The sequence below is a fragment of the Caretta caretta genome, chromosome 3 (genome assembly GCF_965140235.1).
Source record: "Caretta caretta isolate rCarCar2 chromosome 3, rCarCar1.hap1, whole genome shotgun sequence".
Taxonomy (NCBI): Eukaryota; Metazoa; Chordata; order Testudines; family Cheloniidae; genus Caretta; species Caretta caretta.
In genome coordinates, this window is record NC_134208.1 from 209,218,105 (window position 1) to 209,237,988 (window position 19,884).

Genomic DNA, 19,884 nt, shown 5'->3' on the forward strand with positions numbered 1-19,884 from the left:
GACCGGCCCCGCGCGCGCGCTGCGGCCGCGAGCCGGGCCCCCGGATCCGGAAGGGTTTCCTCCAGGCCGCGCGGCCGGAAGTGACGCTTGTGGGTGGGGAGCCGCCGGTTCTCCACGCCCCCCCCCGCGGGACCGGCCCCAGCTCCCCCGGGCGCGAGGCCGCAGCGGGGGGGACCCGGCGGAGCCCCGTGGTAAGCGCCGGGCCGGGCCGGGCCGGGCGCGGAGAGGACTCGGGCCCCGCTGCTCGGAGACGTGCGGGGGAGGCCGGAGGAAGCCGGGCTCCCAGCCAGGCCCGGGACAGCGGCCGGAGAACCCGCGGGGCGCCGCCCCCAGCGAGCCCCCGAAGGCCTCCCGCCGCGGCGCTGGCCTGCCCGGCCGGGGAGCCGTCAGTGCCCTCGCCCGCCCCTGGCTAGGAGACGCCCCGGGGCTCGGGTCCGGCCTCTCGGTCCTGCCTCGCCCCGCGCTGCCGCCGGCGGGTTGCGGCCGCGCTGAAAGTGGCGGGACGCCTCGCTCCGCCCGCGGCCCGTCCTGGGGAGCGCTCCAGTTACCCTGGGAGCGACCCGCCCCGAGACTGGCGCCTGGTGTTCCTCCTACCCAGCGTGCTCGCCGCCCGCCGGCCCGGGGCAGTTCAGGCATCCAAAAATGGGAAGAAACCCTAAAAATAAATGCGGCTTCAACTGTAGCACGGCCACTGGCTGTGCCCCACACTTTCCACTCAGCTGTAAGCATAAAGCTCTCCCCCTCGCAGGGTATCCTGGCCACCTGCAAACGAAATCCCACTGTGAGATGGACTACAAAAGACATGAGTGATTAAGGAATAGTTGCGCACCTGATAGTCCTGCTCAGAAAGGTTAGAGAGAGAGAACTGGGAAAGGGCTGGGCAAATACCTACCAGATACTTGGGTTTTCCAAACTCCCACTCTGCTCTACGAGCAAGGCTGCTTCTGAGGGAGAGAAGGGTATGGGATACCCAGGGTAAGATTCACCTGGAGACAAGGGTGAAGGAGCTTCCAAATTGCCATGGGCCCTTGTCCCAGTACTCCTCCCCAGCTGCTGCTCTTGCCCATATCAGATCCGTCTCTGAGGTAGAGTGCTTCCCCACCCCCATTAGATAGAGTCAGAAACAATTAACATATCCCTAACCAGGGTCCAAGCTGCATCTTGAGTTACACTGTTAAAAAAGGCACACACACAACACCAAACCAAACCGATTTCTCTCTCTCAGGAACAGCCTGAAAACTTGTGAGAAGGTTTTGAAATATGCTGAACAGTTGAAAGGTTTGAAAATATACGGACCTATTTCCTTGCTACGTATACATACAAACCCCCACTCTAAATAGTTGCTTCTTGGGGGCGGTGAAGCCAGGCTCTTCTGTTTGATAGCCCCAGACAGCGGGTGTGATTAGGATACTGCCCTGCCCGCTGAGTGATGGTGTCAGAGTGCCACACACAATTATCCCAGCCGTGTCCACATCCTCCCCCCCCCCCCCACCTTTTTATACAAGCCCCAAATCTTCCCCTACAACAGAGGCCCTGGTTCAAAAGGCCACTGGATGTTGTTTCCCAAGAGGCTTTAGAGAATGAAGACCCATCTCCCAAGTGCGTGAATGTACCAGTTGAGTATGGCAGGGGGAATGGAGGGAAATGGGCCTCTCAGCTGCCTGTAGTCAAGGGTCAACTGAAAAGGAAAGAGAAAAGAATAACCCCTGGCCTTGTCTGAGTTCAGCCCTCCACTGGCTGCTGTGAGGTGGGGTGGCCTAGTCTGGGGTTGTGCACAGCTCAGACAGGGCTTTGTCCTCAGGACTGGCCTGGGAACGCTTTGGCAGACAGGCAGCCATCACCCCTCAGGGCTCTCCACCTCCTCCCTGGACATGGGCTGGCACGAATTCCCCCAGGCTGGGGCTAGTGACAGCTCCCTGCATGGCTGGTCTCAGAGCAGCACAGTAGGGGGGTTACTGGGCTCCCACAGCTCAGCCCCTCCCTGCTGCTCCACGCACTTTCTTTCACTGGGATCTTTGTGGCTCTCTCTTGTTCCCTTGCAGCAGGTCTCTGATCTCCCAGACCACCCTCTACAGCACCCATCTCTGGTGCTGCCAGCGCTGCTCAGCCTCACTGCCCCATCCTCTCCACCTAGCTGGGTGGGATAAAAGCAGGTACACAGCCCCTGAGCTCCCCCCGTCTCTGGAACCAAAGTCAGGGGAGCTCTCCCCCCATGTGCTAGGAGGGTGGGTGTTTACTGCGGGGGGCTTATTCCCTGGCAAGTCTGCATCAGGGCCAGGCCCAATCTGGCCACAACCAATGGCTATCGGGAGCGTCCCCGTTGCTGAACAGCTGCCTGCTTCATTTTTCATGTCAGCTACAATAGGAATTGGGTTGAATTTATAAACGGGGGCATTGTTCCCCCTGCATTTAGAAACATGGTTCTCTCATGGAGAGGAGGGGAGTGAAATTAGAACACGAGATATTCCCCACCATAGCAGCTCTCTGGCCAGTGCTGTGCTCATTGCAGGGGGCTGTGGAGTTTCTACTAGCTCCGTGCTTAAAATCGATAGGAGGGCTAGTTAACACTACTGCCTCTGATGTCAGCACCTCCATCAGCTGACTGCCCGTAGCTATGAGACCACACAGTAATGCGAGCTTGTTACTTGTAAACAAGCATACACCATGTATTGAATTTGAGCTTATTATCTTAATTAACCTGCAGTTGGAAAACCAGTGGAAACATTTCACCATAAGGTAAAATGACATTGAAGATTTTCTGTCAATTATGTGTTAGGAGTTGTGTGGCTGGCTAATAATAAGGTCTCACAGGTGTCTAGTAACCTTTACTGTTGATTGTAGAGAGTGCTTTCAGGTGGGTATTGTTCTTGATGTGGTTCTTGCGATTATCATAGCTTTTTTGTATTTATAATTTACAGCGGAAAGCTGTTCAAATGATAAGATCACCTGAGATAAGCAAAGTAAAATTGCACTAAGCTGTATTAAAAACATTTTAACGGTATAGTACCTGGTAGATCACTATCAAAGACTGTCCATTGCCACTGTAACGGTGTTACTAGAATAAAACACTTGGTTTTTTTTATTGATTAACTTGATTGTCACTCAAGCTGGTTTCGTGTATTATGCACGATCATCAACCTGAGAGTCTGCACTGGGCAGAGGTAACAAGCTCATTCTCCACAACGTTTATTTTAAAAATGACATTTCTAATCCCCTGTAAATTTCACTTTGCTATTCAGTTATTTAAGGCACATGTAGTACTGTTATTTTTTTTAAAAAAGGGAAAGGGTTGATTCTGAATATTCTCTATTTAAAATAGAAGATTCAATAGAAATAAAATAATTGTAACTGACTCCAAGAGTCAGATTTTTAAAATGATCACCTACAGCTGCATTCAAAACTAACCTTTGCACATACAGATTGGGTAGATGAACATCTGAACTGTCATGTGCAAATGCTTGCCTGTGTGCAACCAGTGTATGCAAAATTAGTGAGTACAGTTTTGGAGGTGAGTTTGAGGTGGTCTGAAACCATGAGACAGGCAGCTGATGAATATTTCCCCCATTTATCTTAGCTAATTGTAAGGGTCTTAGTGCAAACTCTAACTTTAGCCACTTGCTGGAGCATTTCACTGCTATGCACTAGCATGATTTGCGTGGTTTGTGATGAGAAGATTAGGTGGAGTGGAAACCTGAGGCTGCAGAATTAAGCTGGAGCTCTTCTGAGCCTAGCTAGGGTTTTCCCACAAGCTTTTTGGCGTGCTTGTGTCAGGTCAGGCTGGTCAGACTGCAGGAGCAGCTGTGAAATGTTTGATCTTTTCTGCTTCTAGACTTGTCTGTGAGTAGGAAGTGCAACAGCACAAGAAAGTGAAAACTGATCAAGGGGAAATAGTACAATACAATACAATAGTATCTGTTCTTAGTTAATATTACTGTATTGTAGAGATAAATCTTGAATTGTCTGTCTCCTGTGTGTAGCCGAGAAGCCATGGAGCCTTTTTATCTGTATGACATCAGGGCTGTAACCTCCAACAAAACCATTGAGAGAATTATTTCACCCATGGCAGCTCAACTTTGTCATTTAATGATCGCAGCTGAGTGGGAAGGGGTGAATAACGAGCGCCTCGCTGATTTAGAAAAAGCTGCTGAAGAATTAGCCAAAGCTACCCAAGAACTTGCTTATGTTGCAAGAAGGTAACGCTGAGTTTTAAAGAGGGCAAAATTAATTTGTGTGTGTACATACATGTATTATAGATGGAGCAGGCAGGGACACCTATAGACCACATTTCTCTTGTTGCTTTTTAATTTATCCGTCTGTTCCACGCATTCTGGTTCCCTTCGTTTTGATTTAAAGTGCCTCACACACTGGGATACAGGTGTTATAGGTTTTAATTTTTATCTGTGTCCATACTGTTGCTTAACTCTAGTCTGTTGCTTTTCTGGAAGATGTCTCTGATTTTTAACTCCTCTCCTGCAGTACAGCTGTAATTTCAGGCCCCTCCTTTACTAGCCACAGAGATACCTTCATGGTTGTTTGACCACATAGTGGAGGCCAGAGTAATAGAGTTAGTATGGGATGGGGTGCAGGCAAGTGGGGGGGGGGTTCCCCTCTTACTCGGATTGGGCAGAAGATCCATTCTACCCGCAACCACACACTCATGTGACCGTCTTACATGCGGCTGCTGTTTAAAAACCAGAACATTTAATTAAGGGAAAGCACAACCCCGCCCCCTCCTTCCCTGATCTACATCTGCTTACCCTCCACGGAGTTCTGTTCATTTAGGAGCTGGTTGTATCCTGTGCCTGTTCAGGTCGTCTGGCTCCTCCCTGGAGTCAGCATTCCCAGACCCATGCTGGTGCTGGCTTACGGTGATGCGTTTCACTAAAGGCATGCGTGTGACCTTGTGTACCTGAGATCAGCATTCTTCCGCCAGAGTGGCTCATGAGTTCAACGATGAGCTGCTGGCTGGGGAGATGCTGCCTGCTGCCGAATCGCTCCTCACATCTGGGAAGAGCATCTTACTGGTGGCCCAGAAACTTCATATTCAGCCAGATGTTCAGAGTCATCAGGAGGAACTGATTGATTCAGCAGAGAGAGTCTTAATGGAGACTGTAAAGGTGAGTGTAATGCAGCTGTGTTATTTGCTGTAACTCCTCCTCCAGTAACTCTTCATTCCGTCCCAGCAGTTCTGCCTTCTCAGGGGAGGAGATCTGCACAGTGGCTAATTCCCTAGGCCCCTGTTTCCCAGAGTGGGGAGTGTGTGGAGGACGAGGTCATGGTGGGGAATAAAGATCAGCTGCTGGACAAGTTTTCCCTGCCCACCCAGGAGCGTCGGTAGGGTTGCCAAACCTCCAGGATTGGCTTGGAGTCTCCAGGAATTAAAGATTATGTGGTGTGATGAAACCTCCAGGAATATGTCCAGTCAAAATTGGCAAGCGTCGGAGAAATAATAAATAAAGATAGCCTCACGTGCTCTTGGGAGGCAAGGCACTGCTAGTACCCCCACGTTACAGGTGGATACTGAGAGCTTGTCTACACAGAGTGAGTGTGTGGCAAAGGGTGCAGAGTGAAGCTCCAGTACATTAACTGGCTGTGTGGATTCCACTACTGTGCACCAGAAGTTCTGCAATGGTGCTTATGACAGAATTTTTAGTGTGTGGAGCATGGCAGTCTAGTGCACTCTAGATGTACCGCCCCGCTGGCCACGCTCTAAGCCTCAGTGTAGACAAGCCCTTAAATTACAAGCTCTTTGGAGGTGGGACTGTCCTGTTACATGAGTGTGCAGCACAACGGGGCTCTGACTTGCCACACACAAAGTATGGTGTAGCTTTTATATCGTCCTTTTCATCTGCAAACCCCAGAGCACTCTACAAAAGAAGGCCCGTGTTGGTACCTCCATTCTACAGCTGAGCCAATGAGGTGAAGTGATTCGCCCACGGTTCCACAGCAGGTCAGGGATAGGTCTTGATCCAGTGTGCTAGCCCCTCAGCTACGCTGTACCCCGCCCCCAGCCAGAACTAAGAGCAAAATTTGGTGCCCAGTTGCTTGGGGGTTTAGGGCCACCCTATGAGCAGTAATACAGTTTGAATCATCTCATTGCTTTTAACCTTTTTTCCCCAAACCAACTGAAAATAAGAGAACTTTGCTCCACGTCTCTCTGGATAAAGAGGTATAAAAGCCAAGGAAGAGAAGTAGTTTGGGGTCGTGGTTCAGGCATGACTCTGGGAGTTAGGAGATATCTGGTGTGACCTTGGACAAGTCACTTAACCTCTCTGTGCCCCAATTTCCTCATGTGTAAAATGCGGTTAGTAACACTCCCCTCGCTTTCAATAGCGTGGAGAAGCTGTGACCATCACTGCTCATGAAGTGCTGAGATACTCTGTGGGTGTTTTTCATAATGTCATGAGAATTCTGTACCCTCGGGTTTCAGCACGATCGATCCGGTATCGCTCACCAGCAGAACTTTTATTTTCAAATTCCCCATGACAGATGTTGTCAATGCACACAGACATTTTAAAAACAAAGCCAACAAGTTGAAAATGACAAGTATGTTCCTAGCAAAAAGAACAACACAGGTCTTGGGAAATGTTCAGTGGTTCCTTTTTTGTGACCTTTGTTCTGATTTATCAACTAGATCCTCCAGCTTGAAGATGATGCTGTAGTGATGAGGATTATCCAGGCTGCTCATTGGCTTCGGGATTGCCTGACCACACTTGAGTTCGCAGGAGACGTACCAACTCTGCTGGCTGCTTTCCGTGACTTTTCAGAGTCCTTGCTCCTGCTGAACAATTTGACAGAAAGACGCATCCAAGAGCTCAGAGATTCTCCTCCTCAGGAGTATTTGGCCCAGACGCTGCAGATCCTTAGGAAGTGTGTCCCGATGTTGCATGCTGCAAAACACAGTCACCTGAAGCACCCCCAGGACCAGCATGTGAATGGTTCCAAAAACTACATTTTCAATCTGATGGATAGCACCATAAAGGAACTGATTTCCTTACTGACAAACACCACCAGAAACAAGGAACTACTGGAGAGAAATGGACTCTTTTCCCAGCACGTGAGCCAGCTGCTGGGCCTCCTGTCCAACACAAACCCTGCTCACCTAGCTGAGGGCGAATTCAGTTTTCTTGTGGAAACACTGGTCTTCCACTGCATGCTTTTAGCTAACTCATCCAGGCCAAGTATTAAGTTGCAGTTGATAAAGCACTGCCATCATCTCCTAATGCTCAGGAAAAGCATTTCCAACCATGGAGGCATAATGGAGGAATTGCCAGTACAAAGCCAACTAGAATGCAACCTAGAAGAGAAACGTCATGCGATGAGAGTTGAGGTGGAGATTCTTGATCAAACAGTGCTCACTGCTGTTTTGTGTCAGATTCTGGACACTTTCACAGACATTAACGAACCCCTGAGAAGGTTAATGGAGGCTGCACTGGAACCTACTACTGGGCAATATTCTCCTGCAGGAGAGGATGGATTTCTAAGAAAACTTCAGCCTCTTATTACTGCCTTCTTCGGTCATGCTCATCAGATGCTCAAAGTGGCAAATTTTGTTCTGGCCAGCTGCACCAAGATCAAAATCATTAAAGAAATTGAAGATCGTGTAGACTGTTTAAATAGACTCCTTGCCACGATGCCTCTACTCCTTACGGAAATGAGCAAAGATCCTAATAAGATTCACATCCAGGAACAACTACAAACCTTCTATCAAAGATGGGCTTGGACAACAGAAAGCTTGTTAGCATGTGTTGACGAAACAATCAACTTGCCTGAATTCCTTGATCTGTCTATTCAGGAAATGGCCGATCACAGAGAGTGTTGTGAACAAGAACTAGAGAGTCAGAACTCTGGAAGATTTTCATGGCATGCCACTCATATGACCAGCCGAGCGGCTCGCGTGATCCAAGTTACTAACAGATTTGTGGATAAAGTCAGAGATCCTATTTTCAAGAATGGTTTGTTAGTTTTAGTTAAGCAATTGGAAATCTCCATTCTGGAAGTGAAAACTGCTACTAGCCACTGTTTAGGAGGCATCTCTTTTCTACAATCTAGAAATGCATTTTCAAAGAGAGTAAAGCATCTGATGGACTCCACTCGAAATGTCAGAGAGGGGCTGCATGAGTCTAACCATCCAGATATTCTTAGTCCACTTCGGGAACAAATTCGGAGCCTTGACATTCCAAAAGAGCTGGGATACTTTTCAGCCCAGGACCATATAGAGCTCAGACCACCAGATGACATAAAACAAAGCACTACTGACAATACCGAATTAGTGGAAGAATTTTTAAGCGAACGGCTTCCATCAGCCACCTCTCCTCTTGAGAAGCTTCCAAGAGCAGGTAACTTACACCCGGGAAGAGTGGATGTACATCCTGTGATCAATGAACTCATCACTGCAACAAAGAAACATGACATTACTGCTGTAAACACTGCTTGCTTTGGTTTACTTGAACTTTCCAACTGTTGTGTAGATGCAGCTCAGGAAGCCTTACCAATTGTCAAGTCACCACTGCTGGAAAAGCTGACCCACTACAGAAAGATAGTTCTATTAACACCATCTATTATTAGCTTAGCTAGGGAGATAGGTCCAAACCCAGTTTCCAGAGCAGATAGACTTCTTCCAACAGCTGTTTTGTTATCGGAGAAGATTTGTGAAACTAACCAATGCCTGGTGGCTGTGGCAGGCTCTTGGTACAGTCTAGTCCAGCAGTTATTCTGCACAGTAGCTCCAGCTGACTTTCTGAAGAGCAAACAAACTTTGGATGAGATAATGCAGACTTTAGCAAGAGTTGTCCAGCTAGCGGCTGATGTTGCACATACAGATTGTGAAGAGGAGCTCACGATAGTTCCTAAGATTCAGGAAAGGTTTATACGGGTCCAAGCAAAATTCACAGGTGCTCAGACTAATACAAAGCATTTACTTGAAAAGGCCTTGTCTTCTGATTGCTTCCATTCTCACCAGGACCATCTCGAGGGGATCTGCCTTCTCTGGTCTGTCAGCATACAGGTGCTCCTGAGTGCTGTGGATCAGCTCATAGGACGAGATGTTTTGTTCTTAGGTGAATTAAGGAATACAATGAAGCACAAGCTTTGCTTGCAGGATGTCCTGGCAGCTGTATCCGAGAGCTCTTTGAGAATACAGGAGGCAGCCCGACTGTCCTATCTCGCCTGTGCTGAACGCAGTGTGCAGTGTGACATCCTAGCGCTCCGGGAGGAGGTAAAGGTACTAACTGAAGCTCTCCTGCAAGTGGCGGATGTTCTGTCTGTCTCCCCAGTGCCTGCTACAAACTTGTCCATTCGTGCTGAGCTGCTCCAACGAGAGCTTGCTGTTAGAGTGAAAGCACTTCTGCTCCTCCTGACCAGTACCAATCAGGAGTACACAAGGGTCATCCAAAACATCCTCAGACTGGCCTGGCCTCCTGCGCGTGCCCAGGGAGGTGATAGAGGGATGCTTAAACAGGCAGGTCAGATAATGGCAAATGTCCAGCTGGTCAAAACCATCATAGAAGACACTTTGGAGAACACAGCTCATCTAAAAATGCGGGAAAGCCTGCTCTCCCTGACAGACCACCTTCTCCTCCTTACTGCTGAGCTGCTAGGAAGAGCTGGTGAGCAGCTTCAAAGCCATCAGGACAAGGAGCTGGTCCAGCTAGACTACATTGCATGGGAGTGGTCTGCCAACGCTCACTATGTGGTGACGCAGCTTCAATCAGTGAAGGACATTGATAAGGCCGCCTTGGAGCTCGTTAAGCAGTGTTTACAAAACAGCAAGTCACATGCTGTTGCAAACCAATGTCATGGCAAAACAGAGCTCTCCCCCGCCAAGATACCCAGCACCAAATACCAGAATCACACACACCAAGCCACTTCAGCAGACCCCTGGCCTACCATGAGTGAATCGAAAGGCTTAGCTGCCAGGGATGCATTTGAAATCATGGTATAGTAGATCTTAGCTATTTAATGCTAAACTGTGTAATCTCTAAACCCTGCTAACTGCATTTCATTGCTTGTCCAACAGTCCCATGTCTTGATCATTTCAGATTGCTTTAGGTTTTTTTAAATCAAATTATGCAAAAGGGCTTAGAGTTGTGGCTGCACAGAACCATCTTCCTCCCTTGCTCACTGCCCATGTTGCCTCCATATCCTACGAGCCGCAGAACCACATGCAGTGAGTGTCCCCTGTGGCAGGGCTCACGATTACCTAGATGCAGTAGAACCACAGTCGCTGGGTTAACGAGGCAAACCGGCTGATTGCCTTGTGCCTTACTTAACTCTGCTGCAAAGCTGTGCTGGAAGCTGGAGTTCACTGGAAACCAGATTTTATAGCGGTCACTTTTGATGGGTGAGTACATTTAAAATAAACCAAATACAAAAGGTATCAGCACTAGTCATCGGTCAGTATTTCCAGCTAGCTCTGAGAGGTTAGGCACAATGTAAACATTTTGCAGACCTTTTTCCTGAAACGGAGATAATTGCAATTAGCAAAATACGTACTTCAGCATTCACTGCCAAGGCTGGTGCACTTAGGGCAAGTCTACCCTAAAAGCGCGACATCGGTGCAGCTGTACATCTGGTGAAGACACTCTCCCACCAACAGCACTGGTGTGGACAGCACTTAGGTTGCTGTAACTTGTGTTGCTCAGAAGGTGTCTTTTCCACACCCCTGAGCGACGTAAGTTAGATCAACTTAAGCGGTAATGTAGACCTGCCTTTAGTGAGTGGCTAGCATGTTCTTCTCCAGCTGAAATAGCTAGATCTTTTGAATTGCACAGGGGATGCCTAGTGACTGGAGCTACTGAGAGCACAGAACATAGAGTGAGAACATACAGATTTGCAGAATGAAATTGGAGGCTACCTCAGTGGTACAGATCAGACTTTTTTTTCCTTTGAGGGAAGTGGGGAAGAGAGGGCCTGAATTTACCAGAGCAGAAGCTCCACTTGTATATTTTCCTCCTTGTGTCAAGTAAAAAGAAAAAAAGGGGGGGGGCGCTAGGGAGTTAGGCACGAGTCGCACTGAATGTCAGCAGGGGCTGGGAGTCTGACTCCCAGCAGCTGCTTTTAAAATCCCTGCCCAGGAAGACAGGAGGGGCATCTAGAATTAGCTTGTGGCCACGTACAGTTTCTGAAGAATACGGAAGGTCTTGCAGAGCTGACTAGGATTTCCTTTAGGCTTCACAAAGGACAGCTGGGTGCTGTGCATGGTTTGAATAATAGCGGTTTGAATTTCAGTGAAATAAATGTACTCAGAGAATCCTGCACCATGGAGCTTGCTATGCTGGTAAGCAGGATGGTTGCTGCCATTTCTGCAAAACATGTAAATTTGAACATCAAGTCATTTGCATAAATCTTCCAATCTTCAGCCTTTGTAGATACGACAAAAGGAGAGTCTGATACCTGGGCACAGCTGTGGGATTCCCGTGGCTATCCCTGCCCAGCTGTGGGAACTCTCTCCCCAGCTCTTTATGTGGCAGGGTTTCTTTCAGTTACATCTGCTACCCCCTAAACTTGCTAATCAACTCTCATTTTCTCTTGTACTGCAATATTCCACCAAGTGTCCTGCTGAGCGTTTGTAGTTGTTTGGGCAGGAGGGAGGATTGGACGGGGCCTGGGTGCCGCGGTAGTACTTCTAAACCACCCGATCACCTTGCTGCTAGTGAAACCAATATGATGCATTAGTCAGGCACCATGTGGGAGGTTCTGTTGCCTTTTTGGCTTCTGAAAACTATTGCTTTCAGTTGCAGCAGGCCTTCACACATTTCAAGATAAACAAGATACAATTGTTTTAGCTCACAACTAACTGTCCTAGAGATGTCAGCTCCAATGAGGATGGTCTTTGGGGAACGAGTCAGGGGATAATATGAGGAGATTGTTTAAAGGGACATATGGGTTTAACAATGCCCCTGGGCTAGGTAGACTCAGTCCAGTAGAAAGCAAGGACTGAGGCTTGCTTACTGGGTGGGATGGATCTAGGCAATGTTTCTGTTTGTTTTGCTTAGTAGAAATGGCTCACTGAATAAGCCTGTGGAACAATCCCAAGAACACGCGTGTGTAAAAATCCAAAACCTATCCATTTCCTATATTAAAAAAAGTATTTCTGTCAAAAAGAGACTGTCTCAACCCTCTTCGTGACTGCACTTTTCCATGGACGTCAGTAATGCAGAGATGGTAAAAGGGAAGGTTGGTTGTTTGAGGTGAATCTGTTTCACTGTCTTCACAGCTCCTGAGTGACTCTCCTAACGACTCCCATTCCACTAGCAGCGAGCAGGGTAAGGGAGCCGCTCCTGCTGCCCTGCCAGAGGATGCTGGACAGTGGCAGGACGACAGCAATAAAATGCCCCAAGTCACCAAGGAAATGGCCACTGGGATGTCTCACATGGCACGGTTTCTAAAGAGGAAGGGACCGATAACGGTATTGCCAGTCTTGTTATAGGATGGGAGGAAATATTTTGCTCAGTGACCAGGGCCAGCTCAATCCCCCGAGCACCCATTTGTGGCCATCACAAATGTCTGAGCAACATTGCGGAGAGAGGACCATGCCTCAATAAGTCAGAAAGGGGGTGTTATCATGATGACAAGGCTGAACACACACTAACTCCTGCCACAAGAATCCACTAGTGCCCTGCGCGCGCACACCCGCCCCCCTGGGAAGACTCAGTCAATGTCCGTTTCATTTAAAACAGGTGTAATAGCATTAGTGTGAGTGTATCTGCAATGCTCTGGAAAGAATTTCCTCCAAAAAGGAGAAGAGGAAGGCAAGGGAGATTCTTCAACCCCTTTCCCCGGCTATTTCAATCGATTTATTGGCTCTCGGAACTATTCCCCTCCCTCTTCTCCCCACAGGCCTGCTGGCTGCTGCAGTTTGGGGCCCAAAGTCTATTTGCGATTTCTGTTCTGTGACGGAGTTTGGCATATCAAACCGTTCCCAATGTAGCTTTCACAGAGCAGGTTAGAAGTGGCGGAATGAGCCATGACCTGCTGCTGCAGCGGCTGCAATTCGGCTGTTGAAAGCACTTTAAACCTGTCCTGTTTTCTCCATCAGCCTCTGAACCATCCATCCCCACAAGGTGTCTTTAGGATGTTTGTTTGTCCATTAATATCCCCACCCCAGGCCTCACATAAGGGGCATCGGGAAGTTTGTGGGTGTTCCTGTTGTGAAGGCCCAGCTTTGCCCCCCTTGGGCGTTGATACATGCATGTGACATCATCAAATCCGACACAGCTGGGCAGTCAGTGTCCTCAGCCAGGCTCTGATAAAGGTCCCGTTGTGCTAACATGCGCTAGGGCTAATGAGGCAGCAGTAGGTTTTACATCTGTTTTAGAGCAAACACCCCCAATCCCTCCCGACTTCTTTTGATTTAATTTTAGACCAAAGAGCAGCTCATTGCCTGTGCTAGTCAAATGGCTTCCAACGGGCAAGTGTTTGTCAGATTTGGCCACCTGATTGCAAAGAACTGCCTAGATGAAAGATGTGCAACTGAACTGCTGTGTGTCACCGAGCAAATCCAAACAATCAGCAACCAGCTCAGAATTATTTCCAGGTAAACCACAGGTTCAAAGGATATTCTCTCTCAAATCTGGTGTGTGTTCACTCCTTCTTAAAAAGGGATTTTTAAAGGACACTGCTAACTATCTTTCTTGTTCGTATTTGCATACGGTGCCAGTGGTAGGCATTTAGTTATTGGGCTGAAGACTGTTTCTGCCGTTAAGAGTTTTCCTCTTTGTTTTATCTTCTTACAAGCTGAAAAACAACTTATCCCCTGGTTTTTGTTCCCACATCGTTGGTTAGGGTGATCCCTGCTACTGGCTGCCGCTGCCAAGTCAGCAGAGTGAAGGCATTTTAACCAAAGTCCCATTGAGATCACTATAAGTATCCTATTTGAAGTTTGTTTCTGAATTACGGATATTTTAAAATAGTTACGTATTTCTATTCATGAAGATTCCTCACCGACTTCCACTTTTCAGCACAGGGGATGGTGGGGTCCACAGTCCGCAGCAGTGTCCCTTTAAAATCAGTGCATGTGCATGAGGTGTGTCTATAGAAACGACTCCTATAGCAGACAATAGGGAGCCTCTCGTGAGCTGCACATCTGAACCCCCCATGCAGTGTTATTTGCTGCTGTGCAGAAGGTTCCGCTCTCGTATCTTTCCCCTTCTAAAATAGCCCAGTGGTAAACTCTGTCTGCCTGAGAGCCCGATCCTGCTCCCAGGCAGGCAATGCTGAGCCACCTCTGGGCTTCAGCTGAGCCTAGAATAAGCGTTGGGCTAATGTTTGAACAGCTTTCTCCAGAGCTAATGCTACTTGTGCTAGGAGGCACTTATGTCCCCTCTGGCACTTTCAGGCTTCCAGCCATGCTGCGTCTGCCTGGAGATTCTCTGGCTCCTTGCGGTTAATTTTCTATTGACACCCTGAAACCCAGTGTGAGTTGGGCACCTGTGTCCCTTGGGCTCCTTGACCAATGAGTGCCATGCTGTTGGTGGCTTTCTGGGGTCCTGAATATCTCTGCATAGCTCTCTGTGCTAGTTAAACAGAGCTCAGAGGCATCTCCCCCTTTCTCCTTGCCACAGTCTCAGTGCTTATGTCACCCACATCTCAACACTCTGAGCACACCGGCTAAGTCCAAATAGCAGCAATAGGTTTCCTTTGTCCCCCTTCGGCCAGAATGACCACCGCTGGACCAGCTCACGCTGGCTGACTGAGGGAAAGGTCTGTAACTAGGCACTGGCAGCAGTATCGTTGGGCATTCAGGCTACAGCAGGTTTCAACATGGCGTTTGCTACTTGTCCATTTTAGCTACTACTGCTCCTGCTTTTATTCTTTTGCTCTCCTTACAATGCCTTTTTTAAGCTGAAAATCTCTTCTGTGGTCAAAATTGTTTAATGAGCAAGGGCCAGCAGTATTGGAACACTTTCCTTCCACACGTATCAGCTTGTTCTGTGACCTTCCTAGTTTCAGGAAGCCCTCAGCCAGCCGTGACTCTAGAGTGACAGTATATAGTCGCTTAGCAAGTTGTGTAATGCTTTCTCTTTACATTTTTAAATATTTTAAGGGTAAAAGCAGCAACAGCAGGGAGTAAGTGCTCTGCTGAACTATTGGTGAACAATGCACAGAATCTGTTTCAAGTGGTCCTACAGTCCCTGAAGGCAGCAGAGACCGCGTGCGTCAAAGTAAGTGTGCACTGGTATAGGTCAAGATTCTTTCAGAAGGTGAGTTCAAATATATTCACATTTTTACCCCCAACACTTCTGAATTCAGGCTGTAACTTTCAGAGAATTTTAAGGGAGTTCAGTGTCCAAATCTCACTGGAAGTTGGGCACTTAACTCACTCCCTGAAGAGCCTCTGCAAATCCCATCTGGAATCTGTGTTTGCCTCTCAAAGGTGACCAGGTACCAATTGTAGCACAGACATTCCCTGGCAGCTGATTGCACTGGAGTTCTGTCTTCCTGGGGGAACCATAAATGTTCCTTAGCCTGGATTTGTTGTGTTCTGCAAACCCATAATTAGAATTGCTCACACAACGTGACTATTGTGGTCAAGTCTCTTATAATGGAGACAACTGCTTTCTGGATCTGCAACCTTTGCTCCTGCCCTGTATTTACCGTATTGAATCATCCCTCCAAATAATGGACCTTCACTGTCACAAATTCCAAGTTGCCCTCTGAGATGAGGACTGCCCAGTAAGTACTGGGCCATATCTATAAGGCAAAGCCGTGTAAGTTCATCAAAGTGCCTTCAGCTTTTGATTTTGGACAGAAAGGCAGATAGACAAAAGAAACACACTGCCGTGGAAGTAGATTTTCAGCTGGGGCTTTAGAGACAGGTGAAGTGTCTCTTAGGCTTTGTCTTGGCTCAGTTAAGTTTCCATTAAAACTCCCAAGGGCTTCCTAATGATGACAACAAGAAATAACTAAATACCTTAAATAATTGAATAGAGCAATCTTTAACTGAGCGCGCTCAGAAAACAGGCACTCTTTCAACCAGGCTCTGCTGATACGACCTATAATTTCTGAAAAGTTGTAAATATTAAGGCCAGAAGAGACCATTGCGAATATCTAGCCTGACCTGTATAACACAAGAAACTCGTAACTTCTGGTTCAGCTACAGTGCATCTTCCAGAAAGAGATCCACCTTGATATAAGGACCCCAGGTGACAGGGAATCCACCACATCCCCAGGGAAAATGTTTCAATGGCAATGGTTATCATCGGCACTCTTAAAAAATGTGCATTTTGTTTCCAGTTTGAATTTGCTGACTTCAACTTCCAGTCTTTGGTCTACTAGATTAAGGAGCCTTCTACTAACAGAAATCATTCCCATTTAGGTGCTTATAGACTCTCTCTCTCTTTGATAAACTAAATGGATTGAGTTCCTTTAGTCTCTCATTATAAGGTGCTTTTTCCAGACCATAAATCCATTCTTGCAGCTCTTCTCTGAATTGTTTTCCATTTTCCCAACACATTGTTACTCCTTGTCAACCCAAGTGGTTAATCAACGTTTTGGGGCCCTGGGGGCATTCCAGTTGGGAGTAGAAATTTATGATGGAGACTGATACATTCTTTGATGCAGTATTGTGTATTGACAAGGAAGTACATAGTCCTGCTTTTCCAAATGCAGGAAGAACCAAAATTTAAAAGTTTCTTATCTTGCAGGCCAAAGCTTCTTTCAGCCAGCATCCCTGATCTCTCCCTAGCTTCTCCCAGGGCCACACCATGCTTACAGGCTACTGCTTGGCTTTCCTTCCCTGAGTCTGTTTGTTGTCTGCACACCAGCTTGTCCCCCCCACCCCCAAATAAAACCAACCCCCTCACCCCAAAACAATACCCAGTTGAACCTTGCCAACATGGTGCTGCTAGTTTCTGAGTAGACTCCACTATGCCTTATTTAGGAACTTAACTTGTCTCTTATAGCTATCTCAAATGTAGGGCACATTCACACCCAGCAATTTAAATGAGGTTTAACCTAACCAACAAGGTTTTACCCAGCTCATAACTATACTTTTACAAAGTGTGGAGAACAGAACTGGACACAGTCTCACCAATGCAGTATGAAGAGACAGTATCACCTCTCTACACTTCCTACATATTGCCCTATTTGTACGTGCAAGGATCGCACTGGCTTTTGTCCCCACAGCATCATGCTGGGAATGCATGTTCTACAATAACCTGTAAACCCTCTTCAATCACTGATTTCCAGGACATAGGTATTTTTGGTTCCAAGATTATGACTTTGCATTTGGCTGCATTAAAACAAATGCAGCTACTTGGCTACCCCCCATTTACTAAGCAATCCAGCTTGCTCTGTATCAGTGACCTGTCTTCGTTATTTACCAGCCCACAGATCTTAGTCATCTACCGATTATTTTCAGCAATGATTTTCATTTCTTCCAATGAATTGATGAAGATACTGAATTGCACTGGGCTAAGAATAAATCCCTGGGGGCCTCACTAGCTGATTCCCCATTAACAACTGTGTTTTCAGATCTATCATTTAGCCTGCTTCTGATCTATTTAATATGGACAATGATTTTGCAGAGTACCAGCTTGTTAATCAGAATGTCACACTGTACTAAGTCAAGTGCCTCTTTTCCATAAAACCATACAGACTGGCTTTTATTATATTTCCATCCTTTAACTCTTTATTGACAGTCCTGTGCCAGCTGTTCCATTGTTTAGGCTAGGAGAGGTGTCAGGCTAACCAAAAGTTAATTTGGTTCCCACATGTAGGCATCTAGAGGTGGTGTGTTTAGGCCCCTTTGTACTGTAAGAAATTTTAAACTCCCATGTCTATCCACGTATATTATTGTGGGTAATTATTTTGCTTCCTTCAAACAGGGTTTGCGAAAGCCAGATCCTGACTCAGAAGAAGCAGAGGCAGCTGCCTTTTGTATGCAATGGAAGAAAAAGCTGTTGAGGCACAGAGTCAAAGAAGCTTTAAACCCAGATAGGGATGAATTCGGACTTCGCAGAGCACGTGCAGGGCGTGAACCCACCCTTACAGCTATGGTTCAGGAACCACTGTCTCAGAATTAAGACCTATCTCCCCCACCCCAAATTCCAAACCCGTTCAACCACCAACCATGACGGCTGGTGCTGCCCAGGAGTAGGAAGGGGCCCCTGTCATTGATCCTTAACTCTTGCAGGAAATGACATCGCTGATGGGGAGGGATAATAATGCCACTTACCTCCTTAGAAGCCAACAATGCTGTCCAGGAGCAAGAGACAGCTTCACAAATAAGTGACATTAGCATATATAATCTGGAGGCCCAGGCTGTCAATTCTTGGCAATGAAGCAGCCCCTGTACAAAAAGCAACAACTAGGTTATTTTAATAGAAGTGTTCCTTAGATAGTTATCTAGGGTGGATGTGGTGTTGTAAAGGGGTAGCAAGGTATTCCAATGCAAGATTTTTGTACCCATGTCAAAACCACCTTTTGTGCAAGTGAAAAGGCTACAAAAATGTACTTAAGTTGTCAAGCTAAGTTTGAAAGAAAAAATGACCAATAAAATGGGGTTTAATTTATTTTAAGACAAATTTTAGTAATGCAAAAGATGTCTTTGACAAAAATTATCACTGTTTTATTTTAAAAGAAAAAGTCAACCCGTACAAATGGTCTGACACAAATTAACATGGCTCATTAATTACTTAAAGAGCGTTAGCTTTGTACTTTGTATTGATAAATGCATAATTATTCATTGACACAAAAATTTTAAGTATTCATTATAACAGAAGCCAGGTATACTATTGCACACCATCATGTTAGCAAAACACTAACACTCCTCAGCAATGGGCAGTATGACAGTATACATGTGTCGAGCCTTTTTCAACATATTTGCTGAATGCTACATATCTAAACCTGAACCATCTGCAGTAGCAGACTCATATGGATTCACACTGGCCACTTTGATGATTATAACAGTCCTCACCACCAGTACACAAGCAAGCCTGTGTGCATGCCAGGCTCCACCTTGAACAACAGGTGGATTGACAAAACATAGATCAATACAAGAAGCTCCAGATGAAGTGTGGTATGCCAGAAGTGGAACATTGGCTTTTCTAGCTTTCGTCACACCATTTATCATACCTCATGGGGGCCTCATCTTTCCTGAGACCTTAGGTATACTGTGGTCTGTGTGTTTTGGAGCAAGATGTACAGGTTAGTGGCTGTTACTTGAGGCATGCCTACTATGTATGACATGAGAGATTTTCAAGAAAGAGTCAACCATTCCTGGAGAGGCCAGTTTGGCCTGAAGAATGGCCTTTCTGACCATTTACTATCTCCAATCAGCTTTAGATTTGCCATTTCCAGATAAAGTCCACCCAGAATAATGAGAAGTGGTTTGTCCTCTTCATACCCAACAGACCAGGTCCACTGCATCTGCATGGTTATGGTGAAAAGGGGTTGATCCACAATGATCACTGGAACTTGGCATGTGTTTAGGTGGTGTACAGCATTCCTTATCACATCTACAGCATGACAAATCATTGCCACTGACTTGGAATCATCTGAAAAACAGGGATGATGAGCAGTGATGGCTGGGGTGAACTCTGGCACTGACTGTTTGCTAGCATGCTAAGTGGCCCAGGAAATGTCTTGATCTCCACTGAAGGTAACCAGATTTGCTGCTTGCCGTATTTGTTCAAGCCACCTACACTCTTCTTGCAGGGCTTGGATAATCAGTTGGCATTCAGTCTTGATTTCAACATTTTTGGCAGGGATGAAAGCATTGGGTTTCTTTAAGATGAATGAACAACTGTGTGAGACTCAGGAAGTGATGAGATAACCTTCTTCACTGATGCTGCAGTCTCAAAGTCTGGGGTGGGAATTCCATGGACAATTGCCTCAACTGGAGTACTGGGATGCTCAAAAAAGTGATATCCCCCAGTTCCG

At 46.9% G+C, this 19,884-nt stretch overlaps 1 protein-coding gene across 2 annotated transcripts; it reads left to right on the forward strand.

Annotated features, from left to right (window-relative positions):
* The first annotated feature begins 219 nt into the window (after positions 1-219).
* Positions 220-18,983, forward strand: LOC125633261 (uncharacterized). Of its 2 annotated transcripts, XM_075127307.1 has the most exons (7): positions 221-4,193; positions 4,811-5,117; positions 6,635-9,937; positions 12,218-12,409; positions 13,365-13,537; positions 15,047-15,164; positions 17,829-18,983. In XM_075127307.1, exons 2-7 carry the CDS (start codon positions 4,974-4,976, stop codon positions 18,024-18,026), a joined length of 4,128 nt encoding a protein of 1,375 aa, XP_074983408.1. In that variant the 5' UTR covers positions 221-4,193; positions 4,811-4,973; the 3' UTR covers positions 18,027-18,983. The 2 variants fall into 2 exon arrangements, with proteins under 2 accessions (XP_048698260.2, XP_074983408.1); XM_048842303.2 differs by having other exon boundaries at positions 220-4,193; positions 15,047-17,929.
* The last annotated feature ends 901 nt before the right edge of the window (positions 18,984-19,884 follow it).